The sequence below is a fragment of the Vulpes lagopus genome, chromosome 3 (genome assembly GCF_018345385.1).
Source record: "Vulpes lagopus strain Blue_001 chromosome 3, ASM1834538v1, whole genome shotgun sequence".
In the NCBI taxonomy this organism is placed as follows: Eukaryota; Metazoa; Chordata; class Mammalia; order Carnivora; family Canidae; genus Vulpes; species Vulpes lagopus.
In genome coordinates this window covers 52,033,295-52,053,485 of record NC_054826.1, presented here as the reverse complement: position 1 = coordinate 52,053,485, position 20,191 = coordinate 52,033,295, and the positions used below count along the sequence as shown (strand labels likewise).

The 20,191-nt window shown below is 41.1% G+C and overlaps 1 protein-coding gene across 2 annotated transcripts in view; it reads right to left on the bottom strand.

Annotated features, from left to right (window-relative positions):
* The window catches only part of ZNF346 (zinc finger protein 346), a 67,580-nt gene extending 64,579 nt beyond the window's left edge, over window positions 1-3,001 (bottom strand). The window contains exon 1 of one of the 2 annotated variants that reach the window (XM_041749250.1): window positions 1,950-3,001. In XM_041749250.1, coding sequence (XP_041605184.1) covers window positions 1,950-1,977 — 28 coding nt within the window. In that variant the 5' untranslated portion in view covers window positions 1,978-3,001. The remainder of the gene's footprint in view (window positions 1-1,949) is intronic. The other variant, XM_041749252.1, reaches the window with a different exon arrangement.
* Between the last annotated feature and the right edge of the window lie 17,190 nt (window positions 3,002-20,191).

The window sequence follows — 20,191 nt, the reverse complement described above, 5'->3', positions numbered from 1 at the left end:
TTTTTATTTATTTTTTTAAATTTTTTATTTATTTATTTATTTATTATAGTCACAGAGAGAGAGAGAGGCAGAGACACAGGCAGAGGGAGAGAAGCAGGCTCCATGCACCGGGAGCCCGACGTGGGATTCGATCCCGGGTCTCCAGGATCGCGCCCTGGGCCAAAGGCAGGCGCCAAACCGCTGCGCCACCCAGGGATCCCAAATATTTATATTTTAAAATATTTAAATATAATTAATTTATATTTATATTTAATATTTAATAAATATTTTAAAAAGTATTTTAAAAAATTATTTACTTGAGAGGGAGAAAGCAAGCAAGAGAGTAGAGCAGGGGAGAGGGGCAGAGGGAGAGGATGAAGTAGACTCTGCATTGAGCAGGGAGCCCAAGGTTGGGCTTAGTCCCAGGACCAGGGGACTACGACCTGAGCAGAAGGTAGACTCTTAACCCTTCACTGACTGAGCCACCCAGGCACCCCAGGTTTCTTCTTTTTTAAAAAAAGAAATCATGGGGATCCCTGGGTGGCGCAGCGGTTTGGCGCCTGCCTTTGGCCCAGGGCGCGATCCTGGAGACCCGGGATCGAATCCCACATCAGGCTCCCAGTGCATGGAGCCTGCTTCTCCCTCCGCCTGTGTCTCTGCCTCTCTCTCTCTCTCTCTCTGTGACTATCATAAATAAAATAATAAAAAAAAAAAATTAAAAAAAAAAAAAGAAATCATGACAAATCTATCTGAAGTCCTGTTTATCTCTCCATTCTTTTACCCCTCCCCCCTTTCCTGCCTTTATCATGGTGCATGTCCATATATCCATCTGCTTCATTTTCTATACTTAACATTTTCCATTATCTGTATATACTGTGATTGTGTTAAATTTACATGTCATTTCACACTGCACATACTTACTGGCATATTGCTCTTTATAACTCTTAAGAGCTATCAAATGTTGCTATGTATAGGACTCATTCATTAATTTGTTGTAACATCGGGATCCCTGGGTGGCGCAGCGGTTTGGCGCCTGCCTTTGGCCCAGAGCGCGATCCTGGAGACCCGGGATCGAATCCCACGTCGGGCTCCCGGGGCATGGAGCCTGCTTCTGTCTCTGCCTCTCTCTCTCTCTCTCTGTGTGACTATCATAAATAAGAAAAAAAGAATTTTGTTGTAACATCACAGGCACGTATCACGTTTTGTCTCTATGCTTAGTGCACATTTCCGTTGTTTACATTTTTGACAAGGAAGCATGCTCAATCATGAATTTTTCTTCTTGTGAATATCTGTAGGAATTTCTTTTTGTATTCTTCTAGACATAAAGTTGCTGGGTTATAAAACGCACATTTAAAATTTCACCAAAAGTGGTTGTTCTAATTTTATACTGCCAACTGACATTTCCAAGAGTTTACCTTCCTCAGATTCCCTCCCTTCCCGAAAATGGCCAGTTCGTAACATTTTCCATCACGACATAGTTTTCAAGTGGTCGCACGAACAGATCATTTCAGTATAACTCTACAGGCCAGGGGAGGCTTCATATGGCAGAGGAGACTCCGAAAGGGCTCACCGCAGCGTTCTGCCGCCCTACCGTTACTCTTCGGTTCTCTACAGCTTGCTAACGTACACCGAAGGAGCACGCTGCGCTGCGCGTGCGCGGGGAGGGCCACACACTGCGCTGGAGGAGCAAGTCCGACCCCCAGCGACCGCGCGCGCCAGCCCACGCTCAGTGGTACGACCAGGCCGCGGCCTCCCCCCGCAGCGCGGGTTGGTTGCGTCTCGGGACGCCGGCGCACGCTCGCACACCCGCCCCGCCAGCGCGACTCCTCCCGGCGGCGCCTCAGCTTCGCGCGCCGGCCCGCCCCCCCGCTCCTGACGTGCTCCGGACGCTCGAGACCCGCAGGGCCCGGGAGGAGGGGCTCGGCAGTGGGGTGCCGGCCGGTCGGTGAGTACCTGCCGCCTCCGCTCACCTCCAGCCCGTCCTCTTCCCGCCTGCATTCTTTTCTCAGGGGGCCTCCTCACCCGCAGGGGCTCTGACGCGGGGTAGAGCCCTATCGGCGGCGGAGGCCGCCGTCTCCGGACGCCGGGGTGGGCCTCCGGACCGTCGGGGTGGCTCTTCAGGATGTTGGGTGGGCGTCCCCGGACGCCGGGGTGGCCCTTCGGGACGCCTCAGGAAGCCGGCAGGGGCCTCCCGACGCGGGAGAGGGGCCCTTTGGGACACCGGGGTGGCCCCGAGGAACCTCGCTGGGCGCCTTCTGACGTCGTAGTGGGCGTCAGCCCCCAGTGCCAGGCCTGCCCCCTTCCCTCGGGGGGTGGGGCCTCTGTCTTCCCAGGAGCTCCTTCGTTTTTCCGCGTCCGCGGGTGGGCTCGGTCCCCGCCCGCGCCTCGTGCGTTCCTTCCTCACGCTGGACACCTCGGGAGGGGCTGCGTCCTCCCCGTTTCCCCCCACGGGCTCCGCAGCCCGGGCCTTTACCGGAGGAGGGGCCCGTGGTCCTCACGCCCCCTCCTCCTCGGCCAGTCTACTGTTTTGCTGGAGAGTGATCCTTTCTTCTGTTATTTGCCCAGAAAAAAGTATTTTCCTTCCAAATCCATATTATATGCTGCTTTCCCCTCCAACAGAACTGATGGGTCCTTCTGAACGATGACAGTGTTTCAAGCCTGTTACACGTACGCGTTTATTTAATCTTAAGGACACTTTCATGAGGTACTCGGTTCAGAGGTGAGGTAACTGAGGATGGAAGACCTAGCTCGTAAGTGGTAGTAGAGCTATTCTGAGTCCAGGCGGCCTGACTCTAATGTTCTTGTATTTAGTCAACTGTTATACTGAGATATAAGTAATATCCAGGGAAAAGTGAAAGTTTTATGCTTCTGTCTTATTTTTTTCCTATCGGGAGGCAGTGCCTTGTAGATGAATCAAAGAATGTGTTTTTGGTATCAGGTATATTGAGCTGCAATTCACAACATGGCCATTTACTAACCTAGTACGAACTTACCAGTTGTTTTTTTTTTTCAATTGTTTGATTTTGAATAAATTTACAAACATGTAAAATAGTGATAAAAATTGTAAAGATCATGATCAATGATTAAAAATAGCAAAAAATTGCGATAACACATGGAGTGATTGGGAGGATAACCTTTAGAATGCATGTGAGGTACCTAGAATATTGTCCGAGGACCCAATAAATGACTAATTTAATTACTCAAAATGTGTGTTTTTTTTTTTTTTTTAAGATTTATTTATTTATTCTTGAGAGCCACACAGAGAGGCAGAGACATAGGAAGAGGGAGGAGAAGCAGGCTCCATGCAGGGAGCCGTCCCGGTATTCCAGGATGACGCCCTGAGCCAAAAGCAGACGCTCAACCGCTGAGCCTGAGCCACCCAGGCGTCCCTCAAAATGTGTTGTTACACACTTGTCCTGAGGCTGAGTATAAAGTGGGAGATAAAGAATTATGAGTGTGCTTGTGTATGTGAATGCATTTGCCTTTTTAATTTTATGTACTGACGAATTATTGGTGCAAGAAGGTCGTTTAGCTGTCTCATTTACCTTTTGTTAAATCAAGGAAACAAGCTCTTGAAATCAGGTGATAAAGCTTGGTACCGTTTCTTGAGTAGTGACTTAATCAATAACTTATGGTGAGTCATTAATAAAGACTTCTTGTTAAGGTCCCTATGTCTCCAAGCTTTCAAAGTGATTTTGACATGTTTGGTAGGCAGAATGTCAAGATTTTAAGTTGAGTGATTTTAAGTGATCTTCAGATCAAGATAAAGATGATAGATATTGCTGAAGGAAAATGACAAGTAATATCCCAAGTTGGGTATTTTCAAGGACTACCAAAAATTCTACCTGTGAATTCCTGATGGAATCTCATTATTCCATCACCTTTCCTGCTTGTGCATTGTTTTAGAGACATTTTGTTCCTGTCACTGTTAAGATGAGGCTGTTGCCCTCTAGACTCTATTTTTCCTTCATAGTTGTAATTCATTCTTTAGCGTTGGTTCAAGGAATTGAAGATAAGCCATTATTTTAGTGAGTTCTTCAGTTTTAAGGGTAGCAACTTAAATAGTAGCTAAACTGTATGCTGGTTTGCTTGTTTAAATTGGCCAAGCAGTGCCTTGTTTTTACTTTTATTAGAGTTACTGTGGAACTGTGTGGCTAAATTTCAGGAAGCACTGAATTTTGGAGTCTGTAATCTGTGGAGGGGCCTCTACTTAATGCTTCTTGTCAATCCCTTATCTGCTTAATTCTTTGAAAACCCCCTTTAAGACTGCTGGGGGTTCTGTGCTACAGAGAAGAGTAGGGTTTTTACTTATTTATGTATCTTTAAGAAGTTACATATATTTGGTAGTATAGCTACTCTTGCTATCAGATTTGAGCATTTTGGTTTAAATAACTCTAGCGTACAGAAAACATTTAATGAGATGAAAACTTCCATACAAAATTTTTTTCTAGGGCACTGTGATTCCTTCAGAATTCCCCCAAACTAATTCCGACATCTGTCTTACCTATGCTATTCAACCTATAATAATTTTATCCATCTGTGCCTTTATGTAGTATTGTATATTTGAGAGCATGAGTTGGGGGTGGAGGGAGGCCGACTTCCCACTGAGCAGGGAGCCCAATGCAGGGCTCAGTCTCAAGGACTGAAATCATGACCTGAGCTGAAGGCAGTCACTTAACTGACTGAACCCTCCATGTACCCTCATTCAACAAATATAATTTATATGTGCATACCATGCATCAGGCAGCAGTTTTAGTTAGAAGAGGTGTAAAGATTAAGTCATGAAGTATTGTAGTCAGGAGACAGAATTGTAAGTGGCTCCTTTGTGACTTTGGACAAGTTACTTTTCTGAACTTATGCTTCCTAGTAACAATTACATATACTTCTTAGGTTTTTGTGAAGATTAATTAGAAATATTTTGGGATCCTTGAATTGTCATGTGAATTTTAGGATCAGCTTGTTAATTTACATACACAGCCAACTAGAATTTTATTAGGTATTGAACTGAATCCATATATCAATTTAAGGAGTAGTAGTACCATCTGAAGTCTTGATACTTGGGTTGTTTTTCTTTTATTTAGATCCCTCTAATTTCTTTAAAAATGTTTTATAGTTTTCAGGGTATAAGTTTTGCATGTCTGGAGATCCCTGGGTGGCTTAGCGGTTTGGCACCTGCCTTTGGCCCAGGGCGTGATCCTGAAGTCCCGGGATCGAGTCCCGCGTCGGGCTCCCGGCATGGAGCCTGCTTCTCCCTCCTCCTGTGTCTCTGCCTCTCTCTCTATGTCTATTATAAATAAATAAATCTTTAAAAAAACAAAAAGTTTTGCATGTCTTCTGTTAAAGTTATGCCTATTTTAGTCTTTATGATGCTCTTGTAAATGGAATTGTTTTCTTAATTTTATTTTCAAATTGCTCATTGCAAATGTATAGAAATACAGTTTTGTTTTGATTTTGTATCCTGCAGCCTTGCTGAACTTGTGTATTCTGATAGTTTTTTTTTAGTGGAGTCCTTCAAATTTTTTATGTACAAGATCATTGCATCTAAATGATGATAAAACTAAATATGGTTTTACTTCTCCCCCTTTCCAATCTAGATGCTTTTTTTTTTTTTTTCCTCTCTCTCTTTTTGCCTCATTGCTCTGGCTAGAGCCTCCACTATAATGTTGAATAGAGGTGCTAAGAGTGGACATGCTTGTTTTGTACCTGATTTAAGGGGAAAGCTTTCAGTCTTACACTATTAAGTATGATATTAACCATGGGTTTTTGATAGATACTTTATCAGTTTGAGGAAGTTCTCTCCTATTTCTAGTTTGTTTAGTATGTTTAGTATTTTTATCATTAAGGGTGTTGAGTTTTGTTAGATGCTCTTTCTGTGTATATTAAGATAATCATGTAGTTTTTGTCCTTTATTCTATTGATATGGTATAATACATTGAGTTTCAGATCTTAAACCAACCTTGCCTTCTCTTGATACTTATTAGTCATGGTATATAATTCATTTTATATAATATTGGATTTGGTATTATTTGTTAGTATTTTATTGATTTTTGCATCTATATTTATAACAGATATATTTGTCTCTGGTTTCTTTTTCTTTTTTCTTAAAGATTTTATTTTTAATACTCTCTAAACCCAACATAGGGCTCAAACTCATAACTCTGAGATTAAGTGTAACATTGTTCCATCGACTGAGCCAGTCAGGCACTCCTGGTTTCTTGTTTTCTCTTATTGTCTTTGGTCAGATAGAATGAGTTGGGAAGTGTTCCACCACTTTTTTGGGGAAGAGTTTGTGAAAGATTGTTACTTCTTTAAAAGTTCAGTACAGTTTCACAGCAAATCAGAAATGATAGGACTAGAGTTGAGCTGAAAGGCCTAGGTGCATTTGTATATCTTTTTTTTTTTTTTTTTTTTTTTTAAATTTTATTTATTTATGATAGTCATACAGAGAGAGAGAGAGAGAGGCAGAGACACAGGCAGAGGGAGAAGCAGGCTCCATGCACCGGGAGCCCGATGTGGGATTCGATCCCGAGTCTCCAGGATCGCGCCCTGGGCCAAAGGCAGGCGCCAAACCGCTGCGCCACCCAGGGATCCCCATTTGTATATCTTTTAAGCTTTTGCTAATTGAGTTTGAAAGCCCAAGAGGGGTGTGAAATTGTGACCTGAGTGTCAGTCAGCTGTCCTCACATCCCCCTGGCACTCAGCTGTGCACACCTGCACACGCCACACACATGACCTACAGACCAGCTGTGCTCCAGAGTAGATATCTACCTGGTGAAGGAGGGGAGCACCCCTCCCCCCCAAGGAAAAAAACAAAAAAACTTTGCAATGGCATTACGAAGTTACAAAGTAGGGAGAGGAGATTGAGTATAGCATAGTGGTAAATACTTTTATTAAGTCAGAGGAATAGAAGGAAGATGAAGGAAATGAGTGATCAGATCTAGGAGAAAACTAAATTGAGCAGTGTCACAGACATTAAGTTAGATTATAGTAAAGAAAGGATTTGCCAAGATGGTTAGTAGAATGGAAGCTGAAGAGAGGCATACGGATTTGTGGCAAGGAGATTTTTGATGATCTTAAAGGGAGAGCAGATTCAGATTACATAACAAATGAGAGAAGAGGCCAATAAATGGACATGGACGGTGGATATGGAATGTGTTCTTTTTTTTTTTTTTTTTAATTTAAAGATGTTATTTATTCATTCATGAGAGACACAGGCAGAGGGAGAAGCAGACTTCCTGCAGGGAGCCTGATGCGAGACTCCATCCCATTATCCCGGCATCACGCCCTGAGCCAAAGGCAGGTGCTCAACCCCTGAGCCACCCAGCTGCCCCTGGAATGTGTTCTTTAAAGTTAATGTCAAAACTTCAAATTATCTCCAGAGTTTACAAGTTTAAAGAAAAACAAAAGTAGTGTTTACACATGGTTCAAAATTCAAATAGAGAAAATGTTTTTCCTCATCTATCTCTCATTCTCTTTCATACTTTTGGCAATTTCTTGTGTATCATTCCAGATGAATTTTAAAACGGGGCTGGGCGTGTTTTTTAATTTACACAAGTAAAATAACACTAAACATGCTGTTCTGCCTTTTGCTCTCTAATAAATAAATAAAAATTATTTATTTATTAGAGGGCAAAAGCAGGGGGAGCAGCAGAGGAGAGGGAGAAGCAGACTCCCTGTTGAGCAGGGAGCCGGACTCAGGACCCTGGGATCCTGACCTTCATGAGCTGAAGGCAGATGCTTTAAAGGACTGAGCTTTGATGGACTAAGCCACCCAGGTGACCTTGCCTTTTGTTTTAAATTAATGATTGCTTTGGAAATTTATAGTGTGTGTCAATGTATAGAGATCTGAGTAAAAAATTTGATGATAATGCAGAGGAAAGAACTTTTATTGGTGATAGGGTTAAGGGAAGTTATTTTTAGGCTCAACATGTTGTGTTAATGTTTGTAGCAAGGGAATAGAGTGGATCTAGAAGGAATTTAAATACATGAAGGCTTGGGAGAAGCTTACTGGGGGAAAGGCTTGAAGACAGAAGTCCCTTAGAAAGGATCAGTGAAAAATCAGGTGGTTTTGTTTTGTGAATCTCTCCAGGAATCTTACTTGGTAGCTGGGGCAAGAAGTACACAGCAAGTATTTTCCCAGGGTTAGGGGCTTTAGAGATTCCACTGAAATGACTGACTTATGGGAATGGGACCTACGGTAAGGAGCAAATTATGAGAGGTAACATTGTGATTTCTGTTTCCAGTGTTGAGTACAATTCTGACTGATAATAGGTTTCCTTAATTTAAATCCCACTTTTTTACATTTTGAAGTAGGTAATACTTAGAAAAATTATTTAACTTTTTAAAGTTACTTGAGTGAACTACCTACCAAAGGTTTTCAAATGTTTTTTAGTTCACAAAAAATTTTTCCTAAAAATTATTTTTGAACTGGAGATGAGAGTTGAAAATGGATTAATTTCTGTTTTTGATGGCCTGAAAAATTTATCCATGCTGATTTTTAAAAATCTGCACAAAAGGTATCATACTATTTTTCTTTTATTTTACACTTACTAGTGCAAAAATCTTGGAGATTCTTCCATGAGATTATGTGCGGTTGACTCTTGAACAACACAGAAATTAGGCATATTGACACCCTGCACGGTTGAAAATCTGTACAACTTTTGACTTCTCAAAAATGTAACTACTAAGAGCCTGCTGTTGATTGGAAGCCTTACTGATAACATAAACAGCCAATTAAACATAACATATTTTGTATGCTATGTGTATTATATACTGTATTCCCTCAATAAGATAAGGTGGCCATAAGAAAATGTATGAAGAGGCGCCTGAGTGGGTCAGTCTGTTAAGTGTTTGCCGTGGGCTCAGGTCATGATCCATGCTCAATCCATGATTGAGACCCAGGATAGGCTCCTTGCTCAGTGGAGAGTTTGCCTCTCCCTCTGCCCCTCCCCCTGCTCAAGTTCTCTCTCTAGCTCTCTCAAATAAATAAGTAAAAATTTTAAAAGAATGTATTAAGAAACTAATTAAAAATACATTTACAGAGTACCTGGATGACTCAGTTAAGTGTCCTACTCTTGATTTCAGCTCAGGTCAGGATCTCAGGGTTCTGGGATTGAGCTCCAAGTTGGGCTCCCTGCCCAGTTGGGGAGTCTGGTTGTCTCCCTCTCCCTCTGCCTCTACCTCTGTGTGCATGTGTGTGCATGCTGTCTTTCTTAAATAAATCTTTAAAAAGATTTATGGTACTGTACTGTAATAGACTCATATAAGTGGACCTGCACATTTCAAACCGATGTTCAAAGGTCAACTATATATGTCCTTGTTCTTTTTTTTAAATTGTAGCAAAATATACATAATTTACCAAATACATGAAATTTTACAAAAATATATACAAAATTTACCACTTTAAGTATACAATTCATCGGTATAGGCACATTCACATTGTTGTTCAGCCATCATCACCATCCATTTCCACAACTTTTTTCATCTTCCTAAACTGAAACTGTACCCTTTATTTTTTATTTTATTTTTATTTTTAAAAGATTTATTTATTCATTACAGAGAGAGAGAGAGAGAGAGGCAGAGATACAGGCAGAGGGAGAAGCAGGCCCCATGCAGGGAGCCTGATGTGGGACTTGATCCCCGGTCTCCAGGATCGCCCTGGGCTGAATGCAGGCGCTAAACCGCTGAGCCACCCGGGGATCCCAACTCTGTAGCCTTTATTTTATTTTATTTTATTTTATTTTATTTTATTTATTTTTTTAAGATTTTATTTATTTATTCTTGAGAAATAGAAGGAGAGACAGAGCCAGAGACACAGGCAGAGGGAGAAGCAGGCTCCATGCACCGGGAGCCTAACGTGGGATTCGACCCCGGGTCTCCAGGATCGCGCCCTGGGCCAAAGGCAGGCGCCAAACCGCTGCGCCACCCAGGGATCCCAACTCTGTAGCCTTTAAATGGTAACTACGCGTTGCTCCTTTCCCTCAGCCTGTGGTAGCCACCATTCTGCTTTCTGTTCTATGAATTTGACTATTTTAGGTATCTCATGTGAGGGGAATCATACAGTATTTGTCCATTTGTGTCTGGCTTATTTCACTTAGCATAATATCTTCAAAGTTTATCCTTTGGGTATACAGCTACATCATTTACCATTCCTCCTAAGCAGTGTACAAGGGTTCCAGTTCTCCACATCCTCTCCAATACTTGCTATTTTCTGTATTCTGCATAGTAGCCATCCTAAGGAGTGTGAGGTGGTATCTTGTGGTTTTGGTTTGCAGTTCCTTAGTGATTAGTGATGTTGAGCATCTTTTCATGTGCTTATTGACCATTTGAATAGTGATGTTGAGCATCTTTTCATATGCTTATTTATCATTTGAATATCTTTGGAGAAATGTCTATTCAAATCCTTTGCCCATATTTTAATTGGGTTGGCTTTTTTTTTGTTCTTTTTATAGTCTTGATATTAACCACTTATCAGATGAACAGTTTGCAGATTTTTCCCCCCATTTTGTGGGTTTTTTCACTTGTTGATAGTATCCTTTCATGCATAAGATTTAAAAATTTTGACATAGTCACTTCTTTTGGTTGTTGTCTGTTCTTTCAGTGTCATATCCAAGAAATCATTGCAAAATCCAATGCTAATTTACTTTTTTCTTTGGAAATTTAATGTCCTTAAGTTCATGAGATTAAGTCATTGTTCTCAACTATATTTACTACTAATGTTGGAGAATCAGTAACTCTTTTCAAATATAATAAAGAAGAATTAAGATGGCTACATGATAAGGGCTGCAGAAAGAGCAGATGTGTTTGAAATAGAATTAAAAGGGATAGACTTAGAATTTTGGAGTTAATGCAGTTAGATATTTCTTCAGAAATATTCAGTCGAGGGATCCCTGGGTGGCGCAGCGGTTTGGCGCCTGCCTTTGGCCCAGGGCGCGATCCTGGAGACCCAGGATCGAATCCCACGTCGGGCTCCCGGTGCATGGAGCCTGCTTCTCCCTCTGCCTGTGTCTCTGCCTCTCTCTCTCTGTCTCACTGTGTGCCTATCATAAATAAAAAAAATAAAAGAAATTATTGCCTAAGATAATGTCCTGAAGCTTTTTAAAAAAAAAAAAAAAAAAAGAAATATTCAGTCGAGTTCTGATATTATCAAGCTTTTATTGTCACAGGTGATAAAATAAAAATGGTTTGTATTTATAATTTTAATCATGAAGATGATGGAAGTCTGCTTTCACTTTGCAATTTTTGTTTAAAGATTTTTTTTATTTATTAGAGAACCCAAGTGGGGGTGGGGGAAGGGCAAAAGGAAAGGGACAAGCAGACTCCCCATCGAGCAGGGAACCCAATGTGGGGCTTGATCCCAGAACCTTGGGATCATGACCTGAACCAAAGGCAGCTTGCTTGACTGACTCAGCCACCCAGTCGTTCCTCTGTTTTTTGTTGTTGTTGTTAGTTCAGGAAATATTTTGACACCTCAATAAAAAAGCTTTTCCAGTTAACTTATGTTAGAAATCTTTTCGAAATTAAAAATGCAGAATCCATTGAGATGAGAAACAAGGGATTCTGTAGAGGTTAATTGTAGCTTTACCACTCTACCAGAGTTGCATCTAAGCCTGTTTTTGTGTCTACTACTTTTTAATTTTAAAATGGACATTTAGCTTTTATCTGTATATATTTTTATCTGAATATATTTCAGATCCCTGAATAACAGGCACACTGTATTTGTCTTTTTCCTATCTTCTGTGCTTTTCCAAATCCAGTTTGTTTCTTCATACACTCATTTGGTCATTAAAGCATTTATTCATTTATTAAGTAACATTTATTGAAAGCTAAGCTCTGAGTTAAGTATTGGAATTCAGACATGAATAAGAAACAGTTTCTGCCTCTGTAACTTTACAGTTTCCTAAGGAAATAAGATAGTAACCATCATTAAAACACAGTATAATCCTTCAGCATTCAGCTCAAGTTCCACCTGTAGCAAGGCCTTTCTCAACTTAACCCAACCTAGCTGACCTTGGCGCCATCTTTTTGTGGTTTATTGCCTTTGTTGTTTGTGTTATATAATTAGAGATAGCTGTTTCATAACAGTGGAATTAAATATACAAGCTATCATGAAAATAAGTCTTATCTTTTTGCCTTCCATTCTCTCCTAGCTGTTTAATGTGTTCTATTTATATAGCTGATTTGTTTAGGCAGCCAAAAGTCCATCTTTTCATTAGATTTCATTTGTAGGGGATCCCTGGGTGGCGCAGCGGTTTGGCGCCTGCCTTTGGCCCAGGGCGCGATCCTGGAGACCCGGGATCGAGTCCCACGTCGGGCTCCCGGTCCGTGGAGCCTGCTTCTCCCTCTGCCTGTGTCTCTGCCTCTCTCTCTCTCTCTCTGACTATCATAAAAAAAAAAAAAAAAAAAAAAAAGATTTCATTTGTATTGCCTTTGTACAGCACAGTGTCATGTTTCTGTTGAACAAAAGCTTAGTTTCCCTGCTAATTCTCAAGTTGCAGGGGGGGCCTAGGTGGCTCATTTGGCTAAGTGTCCGACTCTGGATTTCAGCTTAGGTAATGATTTGGGCTTGTGGGATTAGACCCTGAGTCGGGCTCTGTGTCCAGTAAGGAACCTGCTTGAGATTCTCTTCCTTTCCCTCTGCCCCTACCCCTGCTTGTGCAAGCACAAGCACAGGGCATGCATACGCTCTTTTTCTCTCAAATCTTTAAAAAAAAAATAAAGTTGCAGTCTTTGTAAGAGGTTGTAATTTTCATTTAGAGGAGAGAAAAAATAAATGGGTAAGTGAAGGAAGAACAGAATAACAATTTTGAAATAGAAAAGTGAGTATTTCTAAGATGGTATTATAACAAATGGAGTAGATATACTTACGACAATAGGCTTTATATGGTCATGATTAATCATCTTCACATTTTTCTTATTCTAGAATGTTGTAATTTCAGCCAAAAGTTTAGGCTTTAGGGACGCCTGGGTGGCTCAGAGGTTTAGCACCTGCCTTCGGCCCAGGCCATGATCCTGGAGAGCTGGGATCAAGTCCCACATTGGGCTCCCTGCATGGAGCCTGCTTCTCCCTCTGCCTGTGTCTCTGCCTCTCTGTGTCTCTCATGAATAAATAAATAAAATCTTTAAAAAAAATAAAAAGTTTAGGCTTTAATTTTTGTAGATTTACTATGTAAAACAGGTAAGGACACCTGGAGAGAGTGTTTGATATATTTTGATGGGTCTTGTTTTTTTATCCATTCAGCCACTCTCAGACTTCCAATTAGAGAATTTAGCCTTTTTGCATTTAAAGTAATTATCGGTAGCTATGTACTTCTTGCCTTTTTTTTGTGTGTGCCATTTTGTTAGTTTTTTTTTTCTGGCTGCTTTGTAATTCCTCTGTTCCTCCTTTACTTGCTCCCTTCCTTTGTGATTTGATGATTTTCTATTGTAATATACAGAGTTCTGTAGGACTGTCAGCATAAGGCCCAGTGGCCCCCAGAGGCAGGTGATCTCCTGATCCCCTGGGAAGCAGCTTTAAAAACTGGAGTGTCAGACAAGGGTACAAACTCCTTTCTGGGAGATATTAGCAAGCTTGACTGAAGTAGAGGGAGGTGCAAAGATGGTGCCTGCTAGTACCTTTGGAATACTTCAGTAGTCACCTATGAAGTTTGTTAAATTAGATGCCTTGCCTCTCATGCTTGCTTTAAGATAAGCAAATAAGCCTTTTTCACAGAAAGTCTGAGTGCTTTTCACTTGGCTGCTTTTGTACTGAGCCCTGGGGTACGTTAATTTGCATGTGTCAGCTTTTTCAGAGCTGCTTTTCAATTCTTTTTAGTTTTGGGAGGCTTGTTGATGCAAGCTCTGTTGGCTTTCAAAGCTAGATGTTTAGGGGGCTTATCTCTCAGGTGCAGGTCTTTTTTTTTTTTTTAAGATTTTATTTATTTATTCATGATAGACACAGAGACACACACACAGAGAGAGAGAGAGAGAGAGAGAGTCAGAGACACAGGCAGAGGGAGAAACAGGCTCCCTGCAGGGAGCCCGATATGAGACTTGATCCCAGGACTCCATGATCACACCCTGGGCCGAAGGCAGGTGTTTAACCACTGAGCAACCTAGAGACCCCCCCCCCCCTTTTTTTAATATTTTATTTATTCATGAGAGACAGAGAGAGAGGCAGAGACACAGAGGGAGAAGCAGGCTCCTTGCAGGGAGCCCAATGCAGGACTTGATCCCAGAACTCTGGGATCATGCTGCAAGCTAAAGGCAGATACTTACCACTGAGCCACCACTGAGCCAGGCATCTCAGGTGCAAGTCTTAAAAGTTGTGGTGTGAGATATGGGGTTTGGACCTCTCTCCTCCAGGAAAAGCTCTTGGGTTGAGTTCCCTCCCTATTGTGGGTTGTTGTGCCTGGGGTGGGGTTTATAATGAGATTCTCTCTTAACCTTACCTATTTGCTTTGTTGTGGTTTCCCTCTCATTTGTGAATGGGTTTCCCTGCCAGGTTTTAGGTTTATTTCAGAATTTGTTCATATATATTTGTAGATTGGGAGTATCCACAGGAGGAGGTTAATTCAGGATCTTCCAGTGTCTCCTTGAACCGAACTCTCTTTTCAGCAATATTTTTAAGTTTCCATTTGCAAGTCTTGCACTTATTTTGTTAAATTTATTCCTAAGAATTTTATTATTTTTGATGCTAGTAGAATAAAATTTTTTTTTTTTTTACTTTTGCAAGATTTTACTTTATTTTTCAGAGAGAGAGAGAGAGAGAGAGAGAGAAAGCGAGAGAAAGCATGTGCATGAGTGGGGAAGGCAGAGGGAGAGAAAGAATCTTAAGGGCAGCCCAAGTGGCTCAGCGGTTTAATGTTGCCTTCAGCCCGGGTGTGATCCTGGAGACCTAGGATTGAATCCCACGTCGGGCTCCCTGCATGGAGCCTGCTTCTCCCTCTGCCTGTGTCTCTGCCTCTCTCTCTCTCTCTCTCTCTCTCTGTGTGTCTCTCATGAATAAATAAATAAAACCTTTAAGATATATATTTAAAAAATAAAAAGAATCTTAAGCAGGCTCCACGCCCATTGGAGAGCCTGACACAGGGCTTCATCTAACAACCTTGAGATCATCACCTGAACTGAAATCAAGATTCAGATGCTTAACAGACTGAGCTACCCAGGCGGCACTGAAAGTTTTATTTTTTAAGTAATCTCTACACCCAACATGGGTCTTGAACTCAAGTACTCAGACCACGAGTCACAAGCTCTACCAGCTGAGCCAGCCAGGTGTTCCTAGAAATGGATTTTTTTTTTTTAAAGATTTTATTTATTTATTCATGAGAGACAGAGAGAGAGAGAGAGAGAGAGAGAGAGAGAGAGAGGCAGAGACATAGGCAGAGAGCAGGCTAGGCTCCTTGCAGGGAGCCTGACGCAGGACTCGATCCCAGATCCCGGAATCATGCCCTGAGCCAAAGGCAGACGCTCTTCCGCTGAGCCACCCAGGCGTCCCTAGAAATGGAATTTTAAAAATTTCCTTTTAGGATTGTTTATTGCTAGTGGATAAACAATACAGTTGATTTTTGTATGTTCATTGCATGTTGCAGTCTTTCTTAACTTCATTATAGAGTTTTTACAGTGGAGTTCTTAGTGTTTTTTACTTTTATTTTTAAAGATTTATGTATTTATTTTGGAGAGTGAGAAAGAGCTTGAGCAGGGGGAGGGGAAGGGGCAGAAGGAGAGAAAGAATCCCCAAGTGGACTCCTCGCTAAGTGTGGAGTCTGATGCAGAGCTGGATTCTAGGACATGTGAGACCATGATCCCAGCTGAAATTAAGAGTCAGATGCTTAACCAACTGAGGCACCTAGGTGCCCCAGCTCTTAGTATTTTTTAAATACAAGTTCAGCTCATCTGCAAGTGGTGATAGTTTAACTTCTTTCTTTCCAATTTGGATGTCTTTTATTTCCTCTTGCATAATTGACTTGCCTGGAACCCCCAAGATCGTGTTCATCCTGTCTTTTCCTGTCTGAAGGAGAAAGCATTCAGTCTTTTACCTTTAAGTATGCTATTAAGGGTGGGATTTTTTTTTTTAAGATGTCCTTTATCAAGTTGAGGCATTGTTGAAAAATTTTTTTTTAATGTAAATCCTAATATGTAGTCAAGAGAGCCAATTATATGGGACACCTGGTCCAGTTGGTTGAGTGACTCTTGGTTTCAGCTCAGGTTATGCTCTCATGGATCATGAGATTGAGCCCCACGTTGGGCTCTGTGCTTAGTGGGGAGTTCGCTTGAAGATTCTCTCCCTTTGCCCCTTCCCCTACTCGCATTTGCAAGTGTGTATGCTCTCTCTCAAAGAAAATAAGAAAGGTAGATAGATTTTATTTATTTATTTGAGAGAGAGAGTGCGCTCATGCACAAGCAGGGGGAGTGACAGAGGGAGAGGGGGAAGCAGACTCCCTACTGAGCAGGGAGCCCAATGTGGGGCTTATCCCAGGACCCTAGTAACATGACCTGAGCTGAAGGAAGATGCTTAACTGATAGAACCACCCAGGTGCCCCCCGCCTTTTTATTTTTTTATTTTTATTTTTATTTTTTTAATTTTTATTTTTTTAATTTTTTTTTTTATTTATTTATGATAGTCACACAGAGAGAGAGACAGAGAGAGGCAGAGATACAGGCAGAGGGAGAAGCAGGCTCCATGCACCGGGAGCCCGATGCGGGATTCGATCCCGGGTCTCCAGGATCGCGCCCTGGGCCAAAGGCAGGCGCCAAACCGCTGCGCCACCCAGGGATCCCCCCCCCCCGCCTTTTTAAAGATTTATTGATTGATTTGAGAGAGCAGATACAATTTTTTTAATAGAAAAATTAAAGTTTTAATGAGTAGTAGAAATGATCAGAAGTCATTTTACTTCTTTTAAATGAAAACCATTTTCTGTTACATGACTAAATTACAAATAGCATTTGGAAAACTTTAAGTGTATTACTTACCCTGTGTTTCAGACAAAAGAATGCCACGGAGAAAGAAAAAAGTTAAAGAAGCCTCTGAAGCTCAGAATCTGGAGAAGAAAGATGCAGAAACTGCCAGTTCTGTCAGTCTGAAGAGGAAACGTAGACTTGAAGATGCATTCATTGTGATATCTGATAGTGATGGAGAGGTCAGTATTCTGAAGAGTGGAGCTCTAGGTCTCAAACTAGGCCTTCTCCATGGTTGGTTTATTTTGCAACTTTAATGCCAACTTGCCAGAGCATGCAGTTTTTTACTCAGCTTCATTTTGATATGTAAATGGAATTAAGAATTACTTAATCATATTGCTTGGCTGAGGATGGATCATAGTTCCTCAGTTTTGTAATATTTTAACCCAAGGTGATATTTTTAAACTATTAAAATAATATAAATCAAATGTAAATGTTAATTTTTATGTGTCTAGAAAGTGAGAGGAAGAGAATGTGAATGTTAAGTCTCTAGATATACTCTGTCCAGTGTGGTAGCAATGAGCTACCTGTAGCTATTTAAATTTGAATTGATTAAAATTAAATAAATACATTCTTCTTTTGGACTGTCACATTTCAAGTAGTCAAAGCCACATGAGTCTAGTGTTTGTTGTATTAGACGGCACAGCTGAAGAACATTTCCCTCATTATGGAAAGCTTCGTTGGACAATGCTGCTTTAGCTCTTAATGTCTCTTCTTTATTCTCTCCATTTGTTTATTAGAGATTTCCCCCAGGAAAAGATTTTGTCTAAATGATTCTTTTTTAAGAAAGATATAAAGGTATGAAGAAGAAAACAAAACAGTCCATCAATATCACTCGAATAACCTATGTTGATATTTACAAAAATGAAATAAACACAGAATCGTTAAATTTTATATACATACATGTTAGAACAAAGTAAAAACAGTTCAAAACTGTTTGAAAACAAAACAGTATATAAGGTGTATAGTGTAAGTATGAAGGTATATATGAAGATGTATATCTCAGTCATTGTACATTTATTTTTTATTTTATTATTTTTAAAAGATTTTATTTATTCATGAGAGACACAGAGAGAGAGAGGCAGAGACACAGGCAGAGAGAGAAACAGGCTCCACACAGGGAGCTCGATGTGGGACTCGATCCCGGGACTCCAGGACCATGCCCTGGGCCAAAGGCAGGACTAACCACTGAGCAACCTAGAGACCCCCCCCCCCTTTTTTTAATATTTTATTTATTCATGAGAGACAGAGAGAGAGGCAGAGACACAGAGGGAGAAGCAGGCTCCTTGCAGGGAGCCCAATGCAGGACTTGATCCCAGAACTCTGGGATCATGCTGCAAGCTAAAGGCAGATACTTACCACTGAGCCACCACTGAGCCAGGCATCTCAGGTGCAAGTCTTAAAAGTTGTGGTGTGAGATATGGGGTTTGGACCTCTCTCCTCCAGGAAAAGCTCTTGGGTTGAGTTCCCTCCCTATTGTGGGTTGTTGTGCCTGGGGTGGGGTTTATAATGAGATTCTCTCTTAACCTTACCTATTTGCTTTGTTGTGGTTTCCCTCTCATTTGTGAATGGGTTTCCCTGCCAGGTTTTAGGTTTATTTCAGAATTTGTTCATATATATTTGTAGATTGGGAGTATCCACAGGAGGAGGTTAATTCAGGATCTTCCAGTGTCTCCTTGAACCGAACTCTCTTTTCAGCAATATTTTTAAGTTTCCATTTGCAAGTCTTGCACTTATTTTGTTAAATTTATTCCTAAGAATTTTATTATTTTTGATGCTAGTAGAATAAAATTTTTTTTTTTTTTTACTTTTGCAAGATTTTACTTTATTTTTCAGAGAGAGAGAGAGAGAGAGAGAGAGAGAGAGAGAGAAAGCGAGAGAAAGCATGTGCATGAGTGGGGAAGGCAGAGGGAGAGAAAGAATCTTAAGGGCAGCCCAAGTGGCTCAGCGGTTTAATGTTGCCTTCAGCCCGGGTGTGATCCTGGAGACCTAGGATTGAATCCCACGTCGGGCTCCCTGCATGGAGCCTGCTTCTCCCTCTGCCTATGTCTCTGCCTCTCTCTCTCTCTCTCTCTCTCTCTGTGTGTCTCTCATGAATAAATAAATAAAACCTTTAAGATATATATTTAAAAAATAAAAAGAATCTTAAGCAGGCTCCACGCCCATTGGAGAGCCTGACACAGGGCTTCATCTAACAACCTTGAGATCATCACCTGAACTGAAATCAAGATTCAGATGCTTAACAGACTGAGCTACCCAGGCGGCACTGAAAGTTTTATTTTTTAAGTAATCTCTACACCCAACATGGGTCTTGAACTCAAGTACTCAGACCACGAGTCACAAGCTCTACCAGCTGAGCCAGCCAGGTGTTCCTAGAAATGGATTTTTTTTTTTTAAAGATTTTATTTATTTATTCATGAGAGACAGAGAGAGAGAGAGAGAGAGAGAGAGAGAGAGAGAGGCAGAGACATAGGCAGAGAGCAGGCTAGGCTCCTTGCAGGGAGCCTGACGCAGGACTCGATCCCAGATCCCGGAATCATGCCCTGAGCCAAAGGCAGACGCTCTTCCGCTGAGCCACCCAGGCGTCCCTAGAAATGGAATTTTAAAAATTTCCTTTTAGGATTGTTTATTGCTAGTGGATAAACAATACAGTTGATTTTTGTATGTTCATTGCATGTTGCAGTCTTTCTTAACTTCATTATAGAGTTTTTACAGTGGAGTTCTTAGTGTTTTTTACTTTTATTTTTAAAGATTTATGTATTTATTTTGGAGAGTGAGAAAGAGCTTGAGCAGGGGGAGGGGAAGGGGCAGAAGGAGAGAAAGAATCCCCAAGTGGACTCCTCGCTAAGTGTGGAGTCTGATGCAGAGCTGGATTCTAGGACATGTGAGACCATGATCCCAGCTGAAATTAAGAGTCAGATGCTTAACCAACTGAGGCACCTAGGTGCCCCAGCTCTTAGTATTTTTTAAATACAAGTTCAGCTCATCTGCAAGTGGTGATAGTTTAACTTCTTTCTTTCCAATTTGGATGTCTTTTATTTCCTCTTGCATAATTGACTTGCCTGGAACCCCCAAGATCGTGTTCATCCTGTCTTTTCCTGTCTGAAGGAGAAAGCATTCAGTCTTTTACCTTTAAGTATGCTATTAAGGGTGGGATTTTTTTTTTTAAGATGTCCTTTATCAAGTTGAGGCATTGTTGAAAAATTTTTTTTTAATGTAAATCCTAATATGTAGTCAAGAGAGCCAATTATATGGGACACCTGGTCCAGTTGGTTGA